We start from the raw sequence: 16,131 nt of genomic DNA on the forward strand, positions 1-16,131 counted from the left end.
CCTTCTCTTTCTAAAGGCTTCCCTGGTGCACAAGGAATCCCAGGACTTCCAGGTATGAAATTATGGCTGCTAATTTTTTCACATTTGTCATGTGTTCTTGGGTGAACAGTCCTGAGGGATGTTCTCCTTAACTGCTTTCAGTTACTGCCTGACTTTCTGAACACCCAAGCACTGACTTCTCCAGAGGTCCAACCATCCCCTCAGACCCTTCCTCTAGATTGCTTTTCTCATGTCTCTGATGTGATCCAGCCTTGTTCCTTCTGTTCTGCTCTGATAATATTCTGCTGAAATTGAAAATGTAGTGCGCGGTCTGTCAGAGACAGCCCAGAGAGTGTGACTCCATCAGGCAAGAAGAGTTGTTAAATGTGAATGTCTGAGTGTGCACCTCTACCTGAGTGTGTATGCTCAGATGTAGATCTTTGTCTTGCTCTCACTTCAGCTCTGTGTGTGTTTGTATGAGTATAATAAAATGTAGTTTGTAGGAAGAAATAATACTTACTTGATCAAAGAAATTCCTGAAGCTTCCTGATTTTTTGACTATGTCACTTGGTCTAATAAAGTATTTCATTTGCCTACCAAATGTTGCCTTTTTCAGAGCCTTACCATCTTCACATCCATGGTAACACTGCTTTTATGTATATAAGTACATGTACTTGTGTTTGACCTACAGCATAGTATTTGCTTTTTAAGAATTAGGCAACTCTTCTGTGGAGGCCTGACACTTAACACATCCTACAGTGATACTACCATTACCTTCCTTGCTTTCCTTTTCTATCTTGGCAGTGAGCTAAACACGAAATTAATGTCAGCCAGGGTCAGATAGTTTCCAGGAAATTTTTCACAGGCTGAGGAAAAGATGTTATGTACCACAGGCTGTAACGATAGCTCCTAGCCTGTAATAACCCTACAGAAATTGAGCTTTGTGTGACTTCCATATCTTCCTGCAGTGTTGCAGATGACACAAAATGTTTTAGTGGTCAAGTATAGTGATGACCTGTGAACTGAAAGAAGTCACTAAAATATGAAAACCTGTGTGACTGTACAAATAGGTGAAGGGGGGTTTTAAATAGGGTGTTTGGTAGTTGTTTAACTGCTTCTCTTTCTTGGCTGTTTTTCACTTATTAGTCTTAAAAACCATTTTGGTTTTAGCATTCCTTGTATCTGCTAGCACTGATGAGTACTTATTTATTGAAGTTATCAGACATAGTTATCAGACCCTTTCTAGGTGTGTTTTAGATTTGGTTGGTTATGAGGTAAGGAAGTGTGTAATAGTTTCTAGATGGAATAGCTAAGTTAATTCCAGTGTTGCCACTATTCATTACCCAGCAAAAGTATGTCCAACTAAATCTCAGAAAAGCACTTGATACAGATGAGGTGTGTTTGTCTAGGGACCTAACAGAAGTGAGTTTCTCTCAGCTGCAGTGAGTATACAAACTCATTTTTTTATAAATCGCCAATAATTAAAAAAAAAGTCCCTTTTTTCTTTTGCACTAATATTTCTCCATTTCTCTCTAAAGCCCTGTGTAAGTTAATGTGTCAATAATGTTGCTGTCTTTTCACTTGTCATTTTTACATGTATGTTTTACTCTGTCCAAAGGTCGACCAATTCCAGAGAGGGTAGGATCACCTGGTGTCCCTGGAGAGAGAGGTGAAAAAGGTGAAAAGGGTTCTCCAGGATTCCCTTCACCTGGAATACCTGGAAGAGATGGTTTCCCGGGCCCCCCCGGGTTGCCTGGCCCACCAGGACCTCCAGGAAAAGCAGGTGGGTAAAGCCCTTGGTTGCTTTTCACATTGAAGACTCATAATGCACATTTAAAAAAAGAAAAAAGAGACAAGATTATAAAAGTTATTATCAGGATGTAGCTGTATCATGAAAGAAACATATCTGAGTTGTTGATGAACCAAGTAAAAGCTGTTGCACAGTGCAGGAAGCCGCTTATTTCCTTACTGGGAAAGGACAAGGATTCTTTGCTAAATAAATACTTTTAAAATTTCTACAAAATTCATTGTGAATTATTAGAATTTAACCAAATGGTTGCTCTTAATTCACATTAATTTGTTCTGTGTCCTATTGTGCCAATGTAGTTATATTTGTATATTTTCAATTAAAAGAGTAGCAGATACTAATACCATTCTCAGGATAAAGATAGCTGTTCAGTGTAATGATTTACAAGTCTGCAGTACCAGTCAGTAAAACAGATTGAAGAGGTGTGAGAGCCACAGTGTGAGTTTGCCAGAAGTTTTTATTTTAAAATAAAATTATCTTAGAGAAGAATGGGGTCATAGAAAGGGTTGGGTTGGGAGAAACCTTAAAGTTCATCTGGTTCCAAGCCCCCAACACAGGCAGGGATGCCACCTACTAGATCAGGGTAAAAACATGCTTTATGGAGTAAGTGAAAAGCCAGTAATGATGTGACAAGTATATAATAACATCAGTAGTAATAATAACAACAGTACACACATTTTATTAGATTGCAATAAAGGAATTTTAAAGAGAAAAATGATTTTGCTCTGCAATGCAGCAATAACCAGGTGCATATGGAAGTGGTCCATGCTAAATAGTTCTTTCCAACTAATGTTTTAACTCTGACAGAAAACTTTTGCTATAGGTGATGCTGATATTGTAAGTTAAATTATCATTTCAACGTCAGGAATGATACCCTTATTACAATAGTTAAGGTCCTTTAAAGCTGTTGAAAGAAACATTTTTTCCTATGGAATTCTTAAACCAAAGATACTTTGTTCAAAAGCAGGAAGATGTCTGGTTGTTGCTGTGTTTGCCAATGAAGTGGTGCAAAAGCATGTAGAATATGGGATTAAGTGTCTAAATCTTATATTTTCCTACAAAAAGAAGCAACTCCTATTTTTCATACAAATTATTGTCATTGCTTAATTCTGCTCTTTCCCCAGATACTTCTTTAGCTTTCTTCAGGTATATTGGGAAGCAATTCTTTTTCATTTAACTTGTTTTCCAAACTTCACATTAGCATTTTGACTACTGGCTTTGGCCAAAATGATGTCATGTTATATTGATAAATATTCTGATAAATATTCTCATTTTTTACCTATTTCAGATCCTAACATACGAGGTTTGTTGTTTTCAGGAAGCTTGATCAGTGTGAAGAAGTTAAATAGATGTTGACAAGCTGCTCTACCTATAAAGTTTCCTAAAATCTTGAAAAGAGAAGTCAGGGTACAAAAAAAACATTCTTAATGAATTTCTTCAGAACATCAATACTTTCCATTCTCTTCAGGGTCAAAACATCAGTTTTTCACCCATGATACTTTTCCAAGCCAAAACTTGAAATGAAAATAGATTTTATGTTGAAATTGCTTGTAACCTTATTATGGCAGAGCCTGTCTTTTCACTGTAATTCCCAGGGGTTCTTAAGCAGTGTATATGGAATAAGAATACAGAATCCCAGTTAAATTTTTCCAAGTAAATTCAATAAAGGAATAAAATGCTATCCTGACTTACCACTTTTCATAGGTAACATTTCAGGTATGATATAAATGCAACTCTATAATGGAAACTTGCACTTGTCAAAACAATATTCTTTATTGCAATTTCATTTCAGATGGAATTGATCAGTGCCAGCAGGGAGAACCTGGTGCACCAGGTAGTCCTGGACTTCCAGGAAGAGATGGATTTCCAGGAGAGATGGGAGAGAAAGGTAATCATATTTTTTTGTATTCTAATACTTAGTAGCCTGGAGCTTGGGTATATAAAGAGGCTGAGCACATTAGGCTGGATCCAGAGAAAGTGTATTTAAAGTTAGTTAAATAGTTCATGGACATAGAAGCTGTTTCTTGACTCTCTGGTGAGTAAAGAAGGATATTGTGTATTGAACTGTGTGATACAAACTTCTCTTGGCCTGCTCATTGCTGGGAAGTGATAAAGGATGGCCCAGGACTGCAAGAGGAGCAGCAAGAGTTGAGTATAGCTCTATGCAGTGTAAACTGAGCTGTTCTAGCCAATTCAGGGTGTGAATTCTGATATGCAGAATTAAAGAGGGGCAGATGAGTTGAGAAGGAAAATAGTTTATGTGTCATTGCCATGAGTATAATTGAAGATAAAGTTTGAACACCTATAAACAACCTTAGGTTGGACGTTATGAAGAAGTTCTTCACAGAAAACGTGATTGGGCATTGAATGGGCTGCCCAGGGAGATGATGGAGTCACCATATCTGGAGGTGTTTAAGAAAAGAGAAGTAGCAATTTATTTAAATATTCAAATGACATTTGCTCTGAATCCACCTGCTTGCAGTTGTCTTGAATCTTATTGTTGTTATTCATGTGCTTTGTTTTCTTTTTTCAGGTGACAAAGGTGAGGCCTGTGCCTTATGTGATAAAGTAGGACCTCCTGGACTTCCAGGACCACAAGGGCCACCAGGCCCAGCAGGTAAAACTCCTTAATTACCCAAGAATGAGCTATGTAGGCTAAATTGTAAAAATTGCAGCATATATAATAAAATTAACTACATTCAATCCCACTAATGTTTGTGAAACTAATGAAAGGACTAATGAAAGGAAGGTGGCATGTTCCTATTTTTGGCCTGATTCTAAATTTCCAATACAATCAACCAGAATTACCAGTGAAGCAGAAACTGGCCACAGTGAGGGATCTTTGCCAGTTTTGGCCCAAATATTTTCACAGTGAGAAATAATGTGGGAACTGTTTGCTACGTGCCCAAGCTTGACAGCGACCCATACATTTATTTCCAATTGCAGCATTAAATTCTGTGGCCCACAAATAAAATTATTTTTTGCTACCATATGAGAGTAGTGCCATATGCAAAAAAATGATATTATACCTAATGTTTGTTCTAGTGCTGTTCAGAAAAGTGAATGTGGTTTAGTCAGTTTTGGTTCTGCACTGGTTACATGAATTGTTCAATTCATTCCTAAATCAAATGAATCATCAACTTCCAAGTTTATGAATGCAGGCATGCAACACAAGTGCATGAATCAAGACAGGTTCACTGGCTTTAGCAGCATTATGCTGGTATTACTGGGAATGGAATGGGACACTTTAAAGGGAATCACAAAGAATTCACATACAATGAGCTATTTGTGAAAGCATGTAATAAATTAAGCCATATTTTTGTCTCTCTGAAAAGGTTTTCCAGGACAAGCAGGTTTTAAGGGTGACAGAGGCTTACCTGGACTTGATGGCCTTCCAGGGGTGCCTGTAAGTATTGCCTTGCCAAATACTACATGTCCTGCTAGGCACGTGATTAAAAAAAAAGTGATGATCAGTGTGGTTGTGTAACAGTTCTGTTTAAAAAACAAACAAACAAACAAACAAAATAAAACAAAAAAACAAAAACCCCAAACGAACAAAAAACCCAAAAAACAAAAACAAAAAAAACCCCAAACAGTGCGCTAGTATGATAAAATTAGGATTAACTATGCCTAATAATATAAAGTAGGAAGTAGTAGGTTTGAACTGTAAGAGCTAAAAAAGAGCTGCCAGATATTGGTTATACTTCTGAGTTTATCCATCATAAGAACTCAGTGGGACACATGACCTTCTGCCTGAGCAAGCTAAGCAGTGGAGCTGGGTAAGGAGTAGGATTTCTCAGGAAACAGATGCAAGCATTCCCTGACCTTCTCGTGAATTGTTCCAATAATGCTTTGCTGTTGAGTGCGAATATACTGAGAGAGAGACAGTGCCATCTAGTGTAGTGTAAGCAATCTCGTTAGCATGCTGCACACTGTGGCAGTTTTGATGCATTTTGAATCATAGAATAAGAAAAAATGCTGAGTTGGAAGGGGCTCATCAGGATCATTGGGTCCAACTCCTGGTCCTGTGAAGAACATCCCAAACATCGCAACATCTGTCTGAGAGGCTTGTCCAAATGCTTCTTGAGCTCTGTCAGGCTGTTGTTGTGACCACTTCCCTGGGGAGCCTGTTCCAGTGCTCAGCCACCCTCTGGATGTAAAACCTTTTCCTGATATCCAGCCTAAGCCTCCTCTGACTCAGCTTCATGCTATTTCCTCAAGTCCTGTCACTGTTCACAAGAGTGAAGAGATCAGTGCCTGCCCCTCCTCATCCCCTCATGAGGAAGATGTAGACTGATGTGAGGTCTCCCCTCAGTTTCTCTATCCAGAACAAATCAAGTGACATAAGCCATTCCTCATAAAGCTTCCCCTGCAGAATCCACCCTCCTTGTGGCCTTCCTCTGGATACTCCCCAGTAGTTTAATGTCTTTTATACTGTGGCACCAAAACCAGTATTCAGGGGGAGGTCACCCCAGCTCAGAGCAGAGCAGGACAATCCCCTCCCTTGCCCAGCTGGCCATGCTGTCCCTGATGTCCCCAGGACAGGGTTGGCTCTCCTGGCTGCCAGGGCTCTGCTGGCTCATGTTCAACTTGCCACTGACCACAGCCCCCAGGTCCCTTTCCATGGCACTGTGCAGCCTCTTGTTTTCTGGTCTATCCACACAATTCAGGATTGCCCCATCTCTCTGATTCAGGTGCAGAATCTGGCACTTGCCCTTGGGCTGGTGATTGCCCATCTCTGATTTGTTGAGGTCTCTCTGCAGGGTCTTTTTTTCCCTCAAGGCAGCTGACAGCTTGTCCCAATTTATTGTCACTGGCAAATTGACTTAGTATTCCTTCAAGTGCTGCATCCAGGTTGTTAAGGAAGATTTTGCAGACTGTCTGCAGTATGTTCTGTAGAACACAATTAGTAAATAGGAAAGTTAAATACTTTTGAGGAAATAAAGGAAAGCTGTGAAAGAGGAGTAGCAACCAAATAAGATTACTTGTAAATTATGTTGAGGCAGCACAACATGGCTCATTAAGGCCAGAAGCAGAGCAGACATAAGTGTAACACTTGTCTAAAATGTAACACAGATTACTCATAGAGGAGCAGTGTACTACCACAACTACATTTGACCTTGTCAGAGTCCATTTAAGTGCCCCTATGGACACTGAAGTTTTTTGTGAAAACCTACCTCAGCAAACATGTTCCTGTAGCATAACCTGGGTTTTGACACCATTCCTAGTGTGAGTAGACTGAGTTTTCCCAGACCTCTTCTTCCTAATGCTGCCTGTTTCCTTACAGCTGATGCTTTCTGGCAATGTAACTTCTCAGTGGCATTCCTGTGCACTGGTTTTATCACACACTGGTGTTATTCAAGCTCCCTCTGTCACCAGTGGTGAGATAGAGGTACCTTCAGAAATAAAAAAAACAAACCACTTGTATGAATTCATTACTCAAGGAAACTGTTTATGGTCCCTGGAGTATAAAGGAAGCTTTGTTGCCTGAGTTCAGCCAATGAAAGTTGACTAAGATGAATTCTTTATCTATCATCACCACAATAAATTGCATTACCCAGTGACTGAATGTAGTATATCAATGGGATCCATGAAAGAAACAGTGGGAAAGAAATGAAAGACATTCCAATATATTTAAGCTTTTTGTTGTCTGGCATTTGTTCTTGGCACCTGTTTTGCCACACCTTTATATTTTACTTTTATTGCCTCATAAGTGCTATTCATGTCTTTAATCAGACAAGGATTGGCTGCTGTTCCGAATGCTTTTAAGCTTGTTTTGCTCCACAAAGTTCAGCCAGGTGGTTATCCAGTGTATAATTTAACTTGGAAAAACTACATAGAGGCCAGCCTTGCAAGCTGACATTGTGTACAGCTGTGCCAGAACATCAGAGTCTGATTCAGAACACTCCAACACTAATGAAAAGATTACCATTAACCATGTTCTGGTTCAGGTTGAAGTAGAGAGCACATATGAGCTGTACTTAGTGGACATTGCCCATGAAGTTTGTGTTTTACTACCCTAATGAGTAGCTCTGAGTCACTAGAAATTATACAGACTGTTCCTGTAAGAAACATTCATTCAAGTCCTAGAAAATATGTAGGGGAAAAATTGAAATTCTCAAAATCCTGTATGTGTACGAGTTCCAGAAGAGGTTACAAAACTATTTTCTGAGCAAGTGCATAGTATTCTGATATTGCCAACTGATAGTGTCAGCTCTTCAAAATAAATTAATATAAATAATGAAGGAACACATCCACTAAATGTCATGAATAAGCTACCCAATGGAGAAGCTTTCTGCTTCCAGAACTGCTGTGTCTTAGAAAATATTCTCACTTGACCTCCTCACTCAATGACTTGGTGGTTCCTTTGATTTGGATTTACACTTTAGTTTCTGGAGGTTTGCTTTCTGTTGTATCAATTGAAGGGTTTGTAGGGCATCTGATGACATCTGAATTTATGAAATTTCAGGGCCCCCCTGGCACTCCAGGGCTTATGGGCAGCCCCGGGGCAAAAGGAGAACCTGGAGATTTTACTTACGATTCTATCCTGAAAGGCGAAAAGGGAGATCCTGGTTTCCCAGGACAACCAGGCATTCCTGGAAGAGAAGGAAGACCAGGAAAAGATGGATTTCCAGGTCCCCAGGGTCCAAAAGGAGTGGCGGTATGTTTGTTTTGTTATGTTTACATATTGTCCTACTGTGTGCTTATTTATGTTTACTTACCATGTTATACATTCTGTCTCTCAGATCAGAATTCACATGTTTTGTGCCCTATACATGCTTTATGTTTGCTTATTGGCCTCATTCATTTTTCCACATCTATTCCTTACCTTGGGTAGTACATTCTTCCTCAGAAGGTGATTCCATTTTCACTGGAAGTAGTGAGGAAGACAGTTCTTCAACAACAGACTATTTTAGAGCTAGGTTTTTCAGACCATTTTTTTTAGGTGTCATGTAAAAAAGTGATCTGACTCAAATGCATTCAGCATGACTTGTTACTTTCAGGACTATAGAGACAAGGTTCAGACACGGACAGTAGTTTTTTTCCTTTCTGCCTTTCTCACAACTTGATAGTGTGAACTAGTGTGAATGGTTTAGCTGATATTTGGAGATGATTGAACAAATGCAGTTATCCAAGTAGAAATTGTGAAGACAAGATTCAAGTCTGTTCTAGCATATTTCTCTTCTTGTGGAAACAAATGCTTGAAAATCTTGCACAGATAGAACTCAGCTGATGTGGATATGGAGCTGAATGTGGAACTCACCTCTGCTCCCAGATCCTCTACTGGAAACATGGCCTACATATTAGTTAGCTGATTGCTAGATGTGATTTCCATGTGCTATTCCACATGGAACCTAGTTCTATTTCCATTGAACTCAGTAGAAAAAATCCACTTTCTTCAACATTACAGATACCTGTGCTAAATCCCCATTGCAAAATATTCAGAGAGGATGATATGTTCTGTCTTGCCAGCCAGGCAAGAAGTACACTTATACTTTCCAAAAATTAGGGTACAGCTGGCTTGAAAGGAGAACGTGGTCCCCCTGGCCAGCCTGGATTCCCTGGAGTGCGTGGTGAAAGAGGTTTTCCTGGCCCTCCTGGCATAGGTGCTGCAGGATTACCTGGTGAAAAAGGAGACAGAGGCTTTGCTGGAACCCCAGGTTTACCAGGACTTCCAGGTAATGCTATATTGTATTTGAAAACATACTAAAAAAAAAAAAAATGGTGCCCATTAAATGGTACAGCCTAGAAGATCATCAGAATGTAAGCCTGAAATAAAAAGACTTTCTAATTTAAATCGGTGTTCACTTTCAGCAGTCTAATTGCAAATTTTTGAGGGCAGTTTTCTTGAAGAATTTGCTAGGCTAAATGGAATGGTTTAGGTTCATCCTAGTTTTTATGAATCTTCTACCAAACAAACTTCATAACAAGTCACTTGTAATGGTATGGATGAACTGATAATGCTGTCAAGCTAGAACTTCCTTGTTTTATTTCATCAGTTCCTGTACTCAAGTACAATTTTACATTTACAGGAGCAAAGGGTGAAGCAGGACGAACTATATCGCTCCCTGGACCTCCTGGGGCAGATGGCCTTCCTGGGCCACCTGGCTTTCCTGGACCCCAAGGTATGGCAGTCTGTTAATCTTTGTCTGATTATCAGGATGGTTGTGTTCCCCAGAAGTTTGCCTTTGTGTTAACATTTGTCTTGTTTTTATTTTTTTGCAAAGGTGACAAAGGGAATCCTGGGCTTCCAGGTAGACCTGGCCTACCAGGAGAAAAAGGTGCTGTTGGGCAGCCAGGTATAGGGTTCCCTGGACCTCCAGGTCCCAAAGGTAAGATAAAGCTATCCATCGAACAAAGCTGGTGTAACTGGAGAGTGGATGGAGGCCTCCACTGTCATGCAGCTGAAGAAGCTCTCTTGCAAAAGTCAACCAGCCCCACAGTGAGCATTCTTTCAATAGAGTTCAGCTGCACACTTGCTTTGTGTAGTGCAGTGGTGCCCCTACAGACAGTGCCACAACTACTGCCAGAATAGAAAGTGATATAGTACAGCATCTTACATTGCAGCAACTGAAGTTGCTGAGATGACCCTTCTGAGAGATGATAAACACAAGTGTGTTGTAGTTGGTCAAAATAATATGCTGACATAACTGCAACAATTGTGAGCCAGAGCTTACAGCTCTGCTGGTTCCCAGACAGCTGAGAGTGGCTTGGTTAGAATTCCAGCTTATTCAGCATAGGTATAGTCTTCCCTGCATGGCCATTGTCAGGGTATGCAAGAACCTTAGAGTGAGTCTAAATGCTTTGGATTCTTTGAAGATGTACTTCACAGTACTGCTGCTCATTTAGAACTAGATGACTGAACTTTCAGCAGCCAGCTCAATTGCCAAAGTTCTTTTGTGTCTTCATTATTATTTCTTATGATCCACACACCAATGAACTGGGAGGGTCAGAAATTTAATAAGGAGAAAGGGCATATTTTATTCTGTCACCACATCTGGTTCCTCTGAGACTGCATTGGGACCTGAACAGAAAAGGCCCATTGTATCTAGAAAAGAATTGCTGTGTGCACTTTGCTGCCAGATGAAATAAATAACACATTAAATATATTTCTTCAAAGGACCCTTCCATGAACTTAGCTCTGCCCAATGACATCCTTGGGTCTTAGCCTAAAACCTGGATTTCTGCTTGCTTCATCTGAATTTCTTGTGTGTGTTCTGATGTTGAGTGAGTGCTATCTTTAAGGGATTTGCAGAATTTTGTAGGTATTAATTCTTGCATTCCCAGTGTGCAGTTCCTGGGCTAGCTCTGGCATAGAAACCTTCTGTATAAAATCCACAGCAGGACACATAGAATATGTCACAAGACATATACTGCAAAAAAGGTGTTGATTCACAGGTGGACTTTGTTGTGCATCCCTCAGTCTGATGCCCCACACATTAAGTTTACTTTTCTGAAGAAGACTTTGGGAACCCAGTTTTGCAGGATGTTTTTCACATGGGAGATGGGAGATGTACCCACAAGGCCGTTTATTTAAGAGGAGACACTCATCATTTATTTCTTCTGGGTGTTTGCTTCTCATCAGAAGCCATCTCCTTCACAAAAGTCTGTGTTTGAATCTTTGTTGGGACATTTGCATCCTGGCATGCCTAGAAGTTTGACTACCCAGATCTTTTTTAACACTGTCCCTGTGACTAGTTCAGTTTAGAGGTTTAAAGAAACAGCAAAGGTCACTTACAGACAGAGACAGTAATGATGTGACTGTTGTTTTGTTTTGCTTTATTTTATAGGTTTCCAAGGTCAGCCTGGTTCACCTGGTCTGCCAGGAACTCCAGGAACCCCTGGTCTGGATGGTTTGCCAGGAGTTCCAGGTTTACAAGGCCAAAAGGTAGATACCAGCTGCTGATACTGTTTTCTGTGACTCCCCATGTTGACAGGAATGTGTGGAGGGAAAAACAACTTAAAAGTTGGCCAAACTGCCTTTCATTTTATGTTTCCCACTCTGCATGCAAGGGGACAGAGTAGATGGATTAATGCTTGACATTAACACTTTTAAAGGGGTTACGGCTTTCCCCTGAAGTCATGTATAGAGGTCTATACATTAGCCCCATATTGCATGATTTTAATACATTTAATAAATTATTTCTTGGTTTTGATGTGTTGATTCCTAATCTATTATGTTTCTTTGGCTAGGGTGAACCTGGTGTAGGTCTACCTGGCCCTAAGGGGCTGCCAGGCCCCCCTGGCCCAGCTGGCATCCCTGGAGAAAAGGGAAATCCAGGGCTGCCTGGTTTACGTGGTGAGCAAGGCTTTCCGGGCATACCTGGACAGCAAGGTTTCAGAGGTAATATCACTGGAAAAATACAGTTCTGTATTGGTATTTCTTTTTAAAGTCACTCTTCTGCAGCAAAAAGTCTATTTATCACTGAAATATTCTACTCTTGGGGGAGTCTTGGGTATGTCTTGGGGAATTGCTGAGGATATCTCAGGGCATTGCCCCTTTCCCTTCTTGTTTTTTCCTACTACCCACCAGTAGCAAACGTTAGCAGCAAAGAGCAGCCCTTCTTCCAAGCCCAGGTATTGGCAGCTGAATGAGGTCTGCTTGGCCATATTCTTCCAAAGCACCTTGTCTAGCATCTTCAGCAAGTAAGATGTCAAACAGCATCAGAGAATGCTTGGTCCATATTTCTCCTATCTCCCTGCAGGTGACCCTGGTCTCCCAGGTCTCCAAGGCTTGCAGGGCCCTCCAGGTGCACCAGGGCTGGGCCCTCCAGGATTGCCAGGACCCGCCGGGCAGCCAGGACCCCAGGGACCACCAGGTGAGCAGAGAATCCTATGGTGCTGCTTAAGAGCAGAATTTTGACATAAGGACACAGGTAAAAGTGTTGCTTAAGAGCGTTTTGCAGTGTGAGGTTGATGGGAATAGATGGGGGGACATGCTAGTGGGACTCCTCCATGTGGTCCAAAATGCAGGATGAGATCTCCTGAGAGGATTGCTGGCATTTGGATTGGTCTCATTGGGTCTTTGGTGGGTAATAGATACAGGTCCAAAGCCTCTCTTAGGAAATGAGGACTGGTTCTGCTGTCTGCCTTTGAGTCTTCATCTTCCATGCCATGTAATTTATGAATCACAGGTAGACGTGATTAATGCTTTTAATGGTTTTCCTTGTTTATGTTAAGGACTAATCCTGTATGTTCTGTTTTTCCTAGGATTTCCTGGAGTAAAAGGGGAAAGGGGCTTCCCTGGTGTTCCAGGTCTAGATATGCCAGGACCGAAAGGGGATAAAGGTAGCCCGGGCCAGCCAGGAGTCCCAGGCTCAGTGGGGTTACCTGGCCTGCCAGGTCCACAGGGGGCTGTTGGACTGAAAGGATCAGCAGGTAAACACCTTGTCCCTCAGAAATCAGCATCTTTGACAACTATTTTAAGCTGTGGTAGCACACTCGGTTAGGAATTGATTGATCAAAGAGCCCAAGCTTGGGAAAACACATGGACTGATGTCAGTAAAGCATCTCTGGGCACATGTAACTGAACTACTGCTGAAGTCCTTTCATGGAGCAAATCCAGCAGATTGAAGGAACTAGCCTTTTTCCTGTAATAATGAAAGGGGATTATTGTGCACAGTTTTAGTGACAGATCATGGTTTTAATAATGCCTTTGTTAATGACAGCATTGTTTGCTGTAATAGGAAGTTTCAAGAGTTTGTCAAAAACCCATTACAAACGGTTTTCCTCTGGTTTTCATAATACTGTTTTTACTGTTGTTTATTCTATTGGGCTGTTTTAGTTTAATCATCTTCTTTGTCCTATTTTTCCTTAAGTAGTGCAACTCTTAGTATGATAGGCAGTAAATAATTCTGTTTCTTGTACTTCTTTATGCTGCTTGCTTTATTTTTTTTTTATTCACTCTCCTCCTTTGGCTTCAGGACCCAAAGGAGAAATGGGAGTTATGGGAACTCCTGGATTGCCAGGAACTCCTGGACCAGTTGGAGATCGAGGGTTACCTGGTGAAAAAGGTAAGAGAGAGATTTTCTTAAAGTAAAAATTGTAAACCCTATATTTTTCCCAACAGAAGTTGGGAAATAACAAAAGATAAGGAATATACTTGGCCTAAGGAACAGTTTATGTCAACTAATTTTCCTCTAAGTTAGAAATAGTATAAAAGGCTATATCCTAGGAATAGTCATGTGTTCTGGCACCAAGACATGATTTTTGATCCATTCTTCAACAACATCCAGGTTTGCTACGTGTAGAGTTGCTATAGGTATTAGTCCAAGAAAAATGCACTATTTGAAATTATTAAAAGCCAGCAGGAAGGTCCTAAGAGCCTCAGATAATACTCTGTATTACTACCAAACTCCCATCCTTATTGTTCAAGAGCCTAAAATTAATGGCTGTGAAGTGGGAAAAATATGTCTACTTTCTGACAGAGCTATTGTGAAGTATAAAAAAAGAATTCATAGGAGCTGTTCCAGAACATGGTATTTGGTACTCAAAATCTGAATAAATAGCTAATTTAATTTGTTGTTGTCTACTAAATATTTTTGCAAAGTTTTATATGCCCCTATAACAATCAGTGTTGTGTCTTTATAGGTAGTCCAGGTTTCAAAGGTGTAATTGGACCACAGGGTGATCCTGGTGTTAAGGGAGATAAAGGTGAAGCTGGTCTCCCAGGAAAACCTGGAACAATAGACACCATGGATATGGTTAGCCTCAAAGGCCAGAAGGGAGATCAAGGAGAAAAAGGTAACTTTATTCTCTAACTGTGAATAAGTGGAATTTAACACTCATATACTACCAAGCAGCAGTACTTTGAATTCAGTTTTGCATTAGTTTTAAGCAACAGTTTTTAACATAAAATTAAGGTGTTTCACAAACAAATATAGATATTTTTCTGGTATTTTTCAACTCTATAGAAAAAAAGATTAATCAGAGAGCAAAAGTGTTTTAGTTGAATAGAAGTGGTTCAGTTTGCCCTTTCATAATTGTTTTTACCTCTTTAATCAGAAGACTCTCTGAAAAGAAATTTTAAAAGTAAAAGCTAGAGCTTTCCAGAAGGGAAAAGCTGTCTTTCATGTGAAACATGTAGCTGTAGCCATGAAGATCAACTGATAGTTTAAGAAAAAAAACTGAGCAGCCTTTTTTGACATGTGTTTCTTTGTGACCTGAATAAAATTCATGGAAGAAATACATTTAAACCACTGATACCAACAGATCAATTTATGTCAGTTTAGAAACATCTGGAAGTAATCAGGAGAAAGGCAACTGGATTTCTGTTTAGAAATTTCATGGTTATAGGTTTGTTAGTTTTTTTAGATAATACATGCTCTGTGAATGGTTTGATTGACTTGAGTGACTCCCCAGTTTGTTACAGTGCACATTGCTGAAACAAGCAAAGTACTTCTACTCAGGCCTGAATAGAATGAAATTTTCCTTTCTTGAAACAACAGCTGACTGAGTTTTTGATGAGCTATAATTCTTAGTCCCTTAGTTCTGGACTACTGCCTGTGTAATAATTTTTCATTTTGTATGCATGTTTTTGACTTTTTACCACACACATGGTTCATTATACTTTTTGATTTTCACTGTGGTGATTTTCAAGCTTCACTCCATCTCTTCAAAATCCTTCTGTAGTCTAATCCTATCCTCTTTTTGAGCCTTTCCTATTGGGTGTCGTCTGTACATTTCATCAGTGTATTCCAGGGCAGACTCCTTTCCAGTTTGACAGTGAATCACTAATAACTATACTATGTTGTATTTGAACTGTGGAAACAGGAGAATATCCCAGTCTTAGCTACCTCTTATCTCCATGTCCTGGCTAATTGTCAGAAGGAGATCTGGGCTCACGTGTTCTGGTTGGGTCTCAGAGAAACCTGGGCATGTGGGTAAGTAGTGCCTTGCAGCTTGGGCAGCCAGGGACTGCAGGGGAGGGCGTGAGCAAGTGTGGAGTACATCTGCCCTTCAGCTGAGATGCAGCTTCTGAGAGTACTTTTAATGAAGCTCCCAGCCTGTCATCTAGATTATTTTTTCTCATTTGTTTCTGATCTTGGTATATACAGTGGTATGTAAAGTCTTAAAACCACATAGGTTGTTTTCACTATTTCCTTATCTACTACTGGCATGTAGGATGATTGATTTTATTTTGTTTCTAGAAATCTTAATGAGGCACACTTGTTACATGCAAATAAAGAAACCTTTGCTGAGAAATTCAAATAGTTAATTTCTTTGGTTTCTAATTTGCTAATCTTTCCAGCACTAACAGTGCATGCTTGCAAGCTTCTATGCTCTGCCTTTTCCTGACCACACACAGTCTACAGATTGGCTTGGCTCACGCAGCCTGGAAGAGT

General features: G+C 40.2%; 1 protein-coding gene across 1 annotated transcript in view; it reads left to right on the top strand.

Moving 5' to 3' along the window:
- The window catches only part of COL4A1 (collagen type IV alpha 1 chain), a 67,467-nt gene that overhangs the window by 30,233 nt on the left and 21,103 nt on the right, over positions 1 to 16,131 (top strand). Inside the window, exons 20-34 of the mRNA XM_062514963.1 lie at positions 17 to 52; positions 1,598 to 1,762; positions 3,579 to 3,674; positions 4,320 to 4,403; positions 5,122 to 5,192; positions 8,256 to 8,447; positions 9,297 to 9,465; positions 9,820 to 9,912; positions 10,015 to 10,119; positions 11,578 to 11,675; positions 11,981 to 12,131; positions 12,493 to 12,606; positions 12,998 to 13,165; positions 13,711 to 13,800; positions 14,378 to 14,530. Of these exons, the coding sequence (XP_062370947.1) occupies positions 17 to 52; positions 1,598 to 1,762; positions 3,579 to 3,674; positions 4,320 to 4,403; positions 5,122 to 5,192; positions 8,256 to 8,447; positions 9,297 to 9,465; positions 9,820 to 9,912; positions 10,015 to 10,119; positions 11,578 to 11,675; positions 11,981 to 12,131; positions 12,493 to 12,606; positions 12,998 to 13,165; positions 13,711 to 13,800; positions 14,378 to 14,530 (1,785 nt within the window). The remainder of the gene's footprint in view (positions 1 to 16; positions 53 to 1,597; positions 1,763 to 3,578; positions 3,675 to 4,319; positions 4,404 to 5,121; positions 5,193 to 8,255; positions 8,448 to 9,296; positions 9,466 to 9,819; positions 9,913 to 10,014; positions 10,120 to 11,577; positions 11,676 to 11,980; positions 12,132 to 12,492; positions 12,607 to 12,997; positions 13,166 to 13,710; positions 13,801 to 14,377; positions 14,531 to 16,131) is intronic.

The sequence above is a fragment of the Cinclus cinclus genome, chromosome 2 (assembly GCF_963662255.1).
Source record: "Cinclus cinclus chromosome 2, bCinCin1.1, whole genome shotgun sequence".
Taxonomy (NCBI): domain Eukaryota; kingdom Metazoa; phylum Chordata; class Aves; order Passeriformes; family Cinclidae; genus Cinclus; species Cinclus cinclus.